Source organism: Sapajus apella, unplaced genomic scaffold (genome assembly GCF_009761245.1).
Source record: "Sapajus apella isolate SASKATOON/1434 unplaced genomic scaffold, GSC_monkey_1.0 scaffold7, whole genome shotgun sequence".
In the NCBI taxonomy this organism is placed as follows: Eukaryota; Metazoa; Chordata; class Mammalia; order Primates; family Cebidae; genus Sapajus; species Sapajus apella.
In genome coordinates this window covers 2,780,568-2,790,376 of record NW_022436947.1, presented here as the reverse complement: position 1 = coordinate 2,790,376, position 9,809 = coordinate 2,780,568, and the positions used below count along the sequence as shown (strand labels likewise).

General features: G+C 44.9%; 1 protein-coding gene across 1 annotated transcript in view; it reads right to left on the bottom strand.

The window, feature by feature from the left end:
• The window catches only part of ZC3HAV1 (zinc finger CCCH-type containing, antiviral 1), a 51,250-nt gene extending 42,226 nt beyond the window's left edge, over nucleotides 1-9,024 (bottom strand). Inside the window, exon 1 of the mRNA XM_032275855.1 lies at nucleotides 7,629-9,024. Coding sequence (XP_032131746.1) covers nucleotides 7,629-7,936 — 308 coding nt within the window. The 5' untranslated portion in view covers nucleotides 7,937-9,024. The remainder of the gene's footprint in view (nucleotides 1-7,628) is intronic.
• Nucleotides 9,025-9,809: the final 785 nt, after the last annotated feature.

The window sequence follows — 9,809 nt, the reverse complement described above, 5'->3', positions numbered from 1 at the left end:
AAAAAAAAAAAAAAAAAAAAAGAATTTAAAAAAAACAGTTTTAGCCATTTTTAAAACAGAAAAAAAAAAAAGACACTGTTACAAACAAAAATAAGAGTGCTAAGATGACCCAAAAAGTAAAATGCAAATAAGAAGGAACTACTAAGATGCCAAGTAAGACAAACTTAAAAAACGAGTAATAAGACTTAAAAGGGCTAGAGATCCAGAATATATAAAGAATTAAAACCACAATGAGATATAATTTCACATTCCTTGTATTGGCAGAAATTTTAAAAGGCTGATGACACCACTTGGCAAGGATGTGAGTCAAGGGAAGGCTCTTATTCTTCTGGTGGAAGTATAACTTGGCAAACAGGCTTTGGAAAACAATTTGGTATTATCACATAAAACTTAAGTATCAAAATTCCACTACTGGACCCCTAGGGAAACTCATGTACATATACACAAAGTAGCATATACCAAAATGTTCAAAGCATAATGGTTTAATAGCAAAAACATAAAACAGTATCAATTTTATTTTTTCAGAGGCAGGGTCTCATTCTGTTGCGCAGGCTGGAATGCAGTGGTGCGATTACACCTGACTGCAGCCTCATCCTCCCAGGCTCAAGTGATCCTCCTGTCTCAGCCTCCTGAGTAGCTAGGACTACAGGTGTGTGCCACTGTCTTCAGCTAATTTTATTTTTTAATTTTTTTTCAGGAACTATGTTGTCCAGGCTGGTCTCGAACCCCTGACTTCAAGAGATCTTCCCACCTTGGCCCCTCAAAGTACTGGGATTACAGATGTTAGCTACTGAGCCCAGTCTCAATTTTAATAAGAAAATCCCAGCACTTTGGAAGGCCAAGGCGGGTGAATAACGATCAAGACCATCCTGGCCAACACGGTGAAACCCCGTCTCTACTAAAATACAAAAAATTAGCCAGGCATGGTGGAGCAAGCCTGTAGTACCAGCTACTCGGGAGGCTGAGGCAGATGAATCACTTGAACTCAGGAGGCAGAGGTTGCAATGAGCCAAGATCATGCCATTGCACTCCAGCCTGGGTGACAAGAGCAAAACTCCATCGCAAAAAAATAAACCAAAAAAAAAGAAATAAATAATAATAAAATCAACATATAAATTGTGTATATTCATGCAAAATAAAGCAATGAAAATATTTCAATGAATCAGAGTAGTCCTTCTCTAAAATTTGTGGGGCCCAGAGCAAGGTTATAAATGGAGGCTTGGATACAAAGGTCTAAATATTTAACAGTAATAAATCATGCCGAGCTGGGACTGGTGGCTCATGCCTGTAATCCCAGCAGTTTAGGAGGCTGAGGCGAGAGGATTGCTTAAGCCCAGGTGCTTGAGACCAGCCTGGGTAACAGAATGAGATCCCTGTCTCTACACAGACACACACACATTAGCTGGGCGTGGTGGCACTAGCCTGGTCCCAGCTACCTGGGAGGCCGAGGTGGGAGGATCATTTGAACCCAGGAGATCAAGGCTGCAGTGAGCCATGTTTGCACCACCACACTCCAGCGTGCTGACAGAGCAAGACCCGCCTCAAAAACAAACAACAACAAAATATGTGTGTGTGTGTGTGTGTGTGTGTGTGTGTGTGTATTCATAAGATCACATAATAAAAACTTTAATATAAAACTTTTTTTTTTTTTTTTGAGTCGGAGTTTCGCTCTTGTTACCCAGGCTGGAGTGCAATGGCACGATCTCGGCTCACCGCAACCTCCGCCTCCTGGGTTCAGGCAATTCTCCTGCCTCAGCCTCCTGAGTAGCTGGGATTACAGGCACGCACCACCACGCCCAGCTAATTTTTGTATTTTTAGTAGAGACGGGGTTTCACCATGTTGACCAGGATGGTCTCGATCTCTTGACCTCGTGATCCACCCGCCTCGGCCTCCCAAACTGCTGGGATTACAGGCGTGAGCCACCGCGCCTGGCCTAATATAAAGGTTTTAAATTTGTTATAAAAAAAATTTTTTTTGAGACAGAACCACACTCTATCGCACAGGCTGGTGTGCAGCAGCCTGAACATAGCTCTCTTTCACCTCAAACTTCCTGGACTCAAGCAATCCTGCCTCAGCCTTCAGCATTGCTAGGACTAGGAATATAGGCATGTAGCACCACGCCCGTCTAATTTTTTCAACTTTTGTAGAGGTGGGGTCTCACTATGTTGTCCAGGCTGGTCTTGAACGCCTGTCCTCAAACAATCCTCTCATCTTGGTCTCCCAAAGCACTAGAGTACAGCCATGTACCACTGCACCCAGCCCAGAAAAAAGAAAAAAATAATAATTCAAATAACGACTATTTCATACCCTTCTGATTGGCATAAGTCAAAAAAGTCTGATAACACCAAGCATTAGTCCACCAGGAAATGAGGAAACTGGAACACTGAAACATGTAAGCATAAATTGGCACAGCCACGTTTATACCAATTTGTCAGAATCTGGAAAAGGTGAAGCTATGTAACAATTCAAACCAACAATTCCACTTCCTAATGTTCTACCCTGGAAAAACTCTAGCCATGAGCACCAAGAGACACTTGTGGGTCAATTCTTGGCAGCATCATTTGGTAGAACAAAAACCTAGAATTATACCATATATCCATTACTGGGAGGAATAAGTAACTGAACTGCGGTATAAATCTATAATAAATACTTTTCAACTGTTAAAATGAATAAACTAGGTCCTTGTGTAGCAACATGAATAGATCTCCAAAACAAAGCATTGAGTAAAAACTCTAAAACACATACAATAATACTGCATTTTGTTTATGGCTACAAATATACACAAGGGCAAATTATAAAATCATGGAAGGGCAAGATACACACCAAAATCATGATGGAAGTTGCTTCTTAGGAAAGAGGGAAATGAGACTGGGGAAGAGAAAAAATAACCTTAGGCCTGTTATGATTGTTTACTGTATTTTAAAAGAGAAGGAGCAAAACTGAAAAATGTGAGCCCTTATTTATTCTAGGAGGTACAATTTGTCATAGGTTCAGAATAAATATACTCTGATGCTTGTTATACAGTAAATACTTTGCATTTTTCAGTATTCTATCCAATTTTTGAAATAGTCAACTAGTGCTCTTCCCATCTACCCAACCCCACCCAAAATGTGAACTAACCAAAAGGGAAAGGCATACAAACAGGAAAGAACCCAGAGGAAACACCCGCGTTGGCAGAAGCCACAAAGCAAGGAAAAGACGCTCAGGCAGCCTGCTTTAAACAGTTAAACAGAAATCATGCATGCAAAAATTTTTGAATTAATAGCTTCATATAGTTACTGGACAATGGAAGTAGCTAGTTAAGAAGTCAAGCAGGCTGGGCGCAGTGGCTCATGCCTGTAATCCTAGCTCTTTGGGAGGCTGGGAAGATTGCTTAAGCCCAGGAGTTTGAGACCAGCCCGGGCAAAATGGCAAAATACTATCTAAAAATACAAACATTAGCCAGGTGCGGTGGCAGTTGCCCAGCTACTCGGGAGGCTAAGACAAGGAGAACTGGTTGAACCCAGGAGGCGGACATTGCAACTAGCTGAGATCCCACCACTGCACTCTAGCCTGGGTGACAGAGTGAGGCCCCGTCACCAAAAAAAAAAAAAAAAAAAAAGTTAACTGGGCATGGTGATGCCCACCTGTAGTCCCAGCTACTCGGGAGGCTGAGGCAGGAGAATTGCTTGAACCCGGGAGGCGGAGGTTGCAGTGAGCCAAGATCACACCACTATACTCCAGCCTGGCGCCTGGCGACAGAACAAGACTCTGTCTCAAAAACAAACAAACAAACAAACAAAAGAGTCATGCAGATCTGGGTTCAAATACCAATCCTACCAGCTTCTAGTTATGTTACTTTCAGTAGCTTTCTGAAAGGCTCTATGCTTGAGTTTCCTATAATAAGGATGGGACTTAAAATACTCCCTTAGGAGCTATCCTAAAGACTAACCTGGATATCATCTCTAAAGTGCTTATCATAGTGTTTGGTACAGTTATTTGTTCAATAAATGGTGATTATTTTTGCATCAGAACTGGGATTAGAACTCCATGTGTGGGCATATATTTCAGCAAAGCAAATAGAAATATCCAAACCGATTCACCAAAACAATTATCCAACATCGAAGTAAGCCCTATTGTCAACTAAAATGTATAACTAAAAGCATTACAAAAGAAAAGACAGAAGCTACAGAATAGACAGGATACATACTACCTATAAATAATACCACAGACAAAATTGTATACATCCAGCAACAATGCAAATCGCCCGCTATAAACAGAGACCAGTTTACTGAACTGAATAGAAACATCAAGATGGGTATCAATTAGCTAACAGGCCCCATTAACTGGTAATCTACGTCCTTAAACTCACAAGTGGCAAGTTTTGGAAGACAACGTTTTGTAACTTGCTAAGAGGAGAATATTTTTAAAACATACTTGGAGGGAAAAAACATGTTTTCTAGGATCCAAGGCCACACAAACACAAAAAATTATCCCAGAGGTTCTTATTAGAACACCTTATACATTAATGGATTAAAGGTTTGTTTCCCAGATTCAAAAGTGATATAAAATGAAATTTAAAATATAGCTAGCACAATAAACATGAGGAAATAAGATTTTATCGTTCTACTAAAAAAAATAAACGTCATTGAATTCTCTGGAAGGTCCATCTAAATTTACATAGACTATATAATCCCCACACTATATATACTCTTATAAAAGTACAAGTTAACAACCCAATTAATGAGTTTAAAACGGTTTTGCTGTTTCAAACCAGGCAAAAATATACCATAATAAAATTCATAAAACTAAAATTTCTAAGCATATTGCCTACAACAAATTGAAACAAAGTATTTAAATGTTAGATATATAACAAATGAAAACAATTATGGGCCAGGCCTGGCAGTGGCTCAGGCCTGTAATCCCAGCATTTTGGGAGGCCGGCCAAGGCGGGCAGATCTCTTGAGCTCAGGAGTTCAAGACCAGCCTGGCAAACATGGCGAAACCCCATCTCTACTAAAAATACAAAAAATTAGCCAAGCATGGTGGCAAACGCCTCTAATCCCAGCTACTTGGGAGTCTGAAGCAGTAGAATTGCTTGAACCGAGAGTCAGAGTTTGCATTGAGCCGAGATTGGGCCACTGCACTTCAGACTTGGGTGACAGACCCTATCTCAAAAAACTAAAAAATTGAAAAAAAATTTTTTAATGGATTATGTCTGTGTATGGTTTTCCTGAAAATATAAGCTGGATTTATAAGACAATCAGGGAAATCTGAATATCAACTGTGCATTAGGTGATACTAAAATTGTAATTTTTTTTTTACAAAAATGCGATCATTGTACTGTATTGTTAATAAAATATAATTCTTATCTTTAGAGATACTGAAGTACTTAGTAATCAAATGGTTGCTGAGATTTGCTTTAAAACAACACCTTGGAATTGGGGACACATGGGGAATAGAGAGAATAAATGAAACAAAACTGGTCATGTTTTGAAAACCGTTGAAGTGAAATGATGGGTATGAGGGGATTCATCATTTTTTTCTACTTTTGAGTATGTTGAAAACATCCATAGTAAGAAATCAAAAAATAAGAAGTATATGGATTTCAAACTAAAAGTCAACACTAGTTGGTGAGGAATTTGTCATAAAAGATAAGAACAGAAAAAACCTAACAAAAGCCTTCCAACCCTATTTTGTGTATTGCTAGAACGTGCTAGAATGTTCCTTTCTTTTCTACTCTCCACCCTCTGCCGCCTTCTTCTCTGAGATTTTTTCAGTGGCCAGCGATGACGTAGATTTCCTCGATACCCATACTCCCAAGCAACTCAGAAACAACCTTCAAATTGTTGCCTCACAACATATTAAAGAAATATTTAAATAAAAGAACACACTCAAGCACTTTTTAAAAATATTAGCGTGAGCTGAAAGGGTTTTTGTTGTAAACAAATTTTTAAAAAATATATACTGTGTCCTCTACCTCATTCATCTAAAACACTTACCTTTGTGTGTTTATTACCGGTATATTGGGGTGAGTGACTGGAGTGTTTTGTTAGTTAAGTCCCTGATCAGTTTGCTGACCAGCCGGAGGTGGTGGCTCATGCCTGTAACCCCAGCACTTTGGGAGGCCGAGGCAGGTGGACCACCTGAGATCAGGCGTTCCAGACCATCCTGGCCAACATGACAAACCCCTGTCTCTACTAAAAACACAAAAATTAGCCGGGCGTGGTGGCGGGCACCTGCAATCCCAGCTACTCAGGAGGCTGAGTATTCTCAGGAGAATCGCTTGAACCCGGGAGGCTGACGTTGCAGTGAGCCAAGATGGCGCCACTGCACTCCAGCCTGGGCGATAGAGCTGTCTCCCCCACCCCCCCCGCCCCCCAAAAAAATGTTTGCTGACCACCATTTTAAACCCTGGGACACCATTCAGAGTGTTTAAGAATGGACCAAGTGTAAAAAGTACTCTATCGAGAAAAATAAATGAACAGAAGCACATAGTGACAGAAAGGGTGGAAGGAAAGACTGGCCAGAGAGAAGCATTCATTAATTCAACAAGGCATTCATTCAGTTCAGTCACAAATGAGAAGGGAAAGAGACTTCACAAAAACGACTTGAAGATGGATTGTGAAGGAGGAGAAGGATTAAGACCCCGCCTGGGGGGAAAGATGAGCTTAACCCTCTGGACAGCACAAGAGGGCATGGCTGTTTCTCAGACGCGAGAGAGGAAGGGCTCGGGATCAAGGGAAAGGCCTGGGCCGCGAATGTGGACCCGGAAGCCATCTTTTTTGACATGCAGCTGTCCCCGAGGGAGCAAGCACTCTTAGGAAGAGACTGGAAAGAATAACAATCAAGAGGCTTAACCCAAACCTTGCAGGACACCTGCATTTAGACGAGGGAAAAAAAAAAAAAAAAAAAAGGCAAATGGATACAACAAAAGCAGTGGCCCGAGAGGTGAGCCGCACTGCTTCAAACCGATGTGCGTGGTCCCAAGGCAGGCGGTCAACGGCGCGCGCCACCGCGGAGACGCCACCGGGAGGGAAGGCCCGGCGGCTGCTGCAGCTTTGGGAACCTGGAAGAGGTTGGCCGCCTGTTGGGCGCCAGGCATCTGAAAAGTGGTGATGAGGGGGGCATACGGGTGACCAGGAAGGGAGGGACAAGCAGAGACCTGTGGCTCGCGGCGGCGGAGACAGACCCCGGGCCCAGCGCGGCTGGGGTGCAGGGAAGACTCCGCCACGTCTAGGGAAGAAGGCAGCAGGGAGGGAAAGACTCAAGATACCAAGGAGTGTTGGCCCTTTCCTTCCTTCCCAACCCTGCCTCCCGCTTCTCTAGGCCCTGGCTAGCCACAGAGCACTTTATTCTTCTGATTTTTTAGGGCGGGGAAAGGGGTGGAGGGAGCCTAGTCTCCGCCAGGCACTAGCGCTTTAAGCACTCTAGAAAAAAGGTCTGGAGATGCCGGAAGGAAGAGAACTGCAAAGGGAGATGTACGGGCCCAGCGAGGGCTCCCGGAGGGGAGCAGAGAAGGGGGTGGCTGGAGGCAGAAGCCGTCGGGTATGCGGGTCCCGGCGAGGCCGCGCCACTCAGAACAGCGCCAGGACTAACCGCCCCGACCTGGGCTGCGAGGAGCGCCCCTCCCTCCAGGTGCACTCACCGATCCGACTGCGAATAGTTGCACCGGCCCAGCAAGTTGAGCTTGCAGAGATGCAGGTTATCGCAGCGACTCTGGCAGTACTTGCGACGGCAGACCCGGGCTCGAGTGGTGGCCACCACCGATCGGGTGACCCCGACCACGCCGCCGGTCTCCAACACCACGAAGCGGTCGGGCCCGGCCACCTGCAGCACCTCACAGAGCTGCTCCTCCGACAGCTTGATCTCCTGGAGCAGGGCGTCCATGTCCATGCGGCCCCTGTGGGCGCACAGGATTTTGGTGATGAAGCAGCACACCTCCGGATCCGCCATGGCGCGCTCGCTGTGCTGGCTGTGCTGGCTCTGCCGCCGCGCAGGACTCGGCAGCGGTGAAATCGAAACTTACAAGTGTCCAGGGGCGGGTGCGGGCGGTGCTCCTGCTGGGCGCGCCCGAGCCAGCGAGGGCGCGCTCTCCGCAGCTGTTAGCCCAGCCCAGCGATTTTGGCTTCCCCTCTCTCGGCTCTCAGGTCAAGAGGCTAGATCTCACCGACCCGGTCCTAGTGGCAGGTTTACAGCGGCCGCAAGGGCAACTGGGTGGAAAGAAAGTGGACGCGCGGGTAAATCTGCCGGTTCTAGGCTCGGCGAGGCTGAGATTCCCCAGCCGGGCCCCGAGAGGCTCCCTCAGAAAGAACAGAAACTAAAAGCGATCTTGGGGCTCTGGCAGGGTTTTATAAGCCAGCGGACTGGGGCGCGTGACGCAAGTCTTAGGAACCCTGTGAGGAGTGCGCGCCCCACCCATTCCCGGAAAGAGCAGACCCCAGCGAGCGCTTCCTGCAAGCCGTGCGCTCTGCCTTGGTTGGCGGTGAATCTTCCCAGCAACTCCGCGCGGTAGATATTATTACCCTCACCCTGAACTTGAGGAAGTAACTTGCACAAACACGCACTGGCATCAAGCGGAGCCCGGATGCCGCCGAGGTTTCCCCAAATCGTGTCCTCAGGCCCCAGATCAGGGTCCGCCCGGTTCAGGGCCGATGTGCAACTTTCTCCTCCACCACCGGGTCCTCTTAAAGAACAACGACTGTCACTCTCCCTCGTTTTTGCCTTCTCATGAACCACTTCTTGACACGGTCTTGCTTACCTACTAGAATCGCTAACTCGGTGCCCTGAACCACTGCTTATGCGTCAATCACGATGGACAGGCTTAGATATGTCCCAAGATTTCAGACTGATTCCTGTAGAGATTGGGACAAGAGCTTTTCCACTGTGGGGATGCACTTTGACCCCCAGAGTCAACATAAAGATTGTTTTTAGGTGAAAATATTTGAGCTACAGAAGATGTAGAAATAAATATTAATGAAACTTCCCTTATCTGACTAAAGCAGAACCTCCAGAAAACATGGTGCCATTAACAGCCTCTCGGAGTATTCAGCGGTCAGGAAGACAGACTATCGGTTAGCATTAGCACTAAAAAACCCAATGGACTGGGCGCGGTGGCTCAGCCTGTAATCCCAGCACTTTAGGAAGCCGAGGTGGTGGGAGGATAGCTTGAACCCAAGAGGTCAAGACTAGTCCGGGCAACATAGCGAGCTCTCTACCAAAATAATAATAATAATAATTAATTAATTAATTAGCTGGGCGTGGTGGTGCACACCTGTAGTCCCAGCTACTTGGGAGGCTGAGGTGGGAGAACCGCTTGAGCACCGGAGGAGGCTGCAATGAGCCAGGATTGTGCCACTGCATGCCAGCCTGGGCCATAGAGCTGAAAGTTTGTCTCAAAAACACAAAACAACCCAATGGAAGCTTCCAAACTCTCCTTCTGGAGCCCTAAAAACTTCCTTTTTGTTAAGTTGAGGTAATATAAACCTTCACTTTTGAGTTTTCTGTTACTGGAAGTTCCTGCATGCATGCGTAAATAAACTTTGTCTTTTCTCCTGTTTACATGTCTATTGCCAGGTAATTTTTAGGCCCCTAAATACAGGACACAAGTTGAAGAGGAAAAAAGGTTTTTCTTTTCAACATCTTCAAATAAAATAGATGGGTCATTGATCAGATAAGAGGTACATCATTTTTTTAAAATAATGGAATCTGGTTGCCAACTTAGAAATTCTTCAAAATGATTAATGGGAATTGTCCTCAGTTTTATCATTGGTGGTAGATAAACCCTCTTTCAGGAATAGAGTACTTTCTTTTTTTTTTTTTTTTTTTT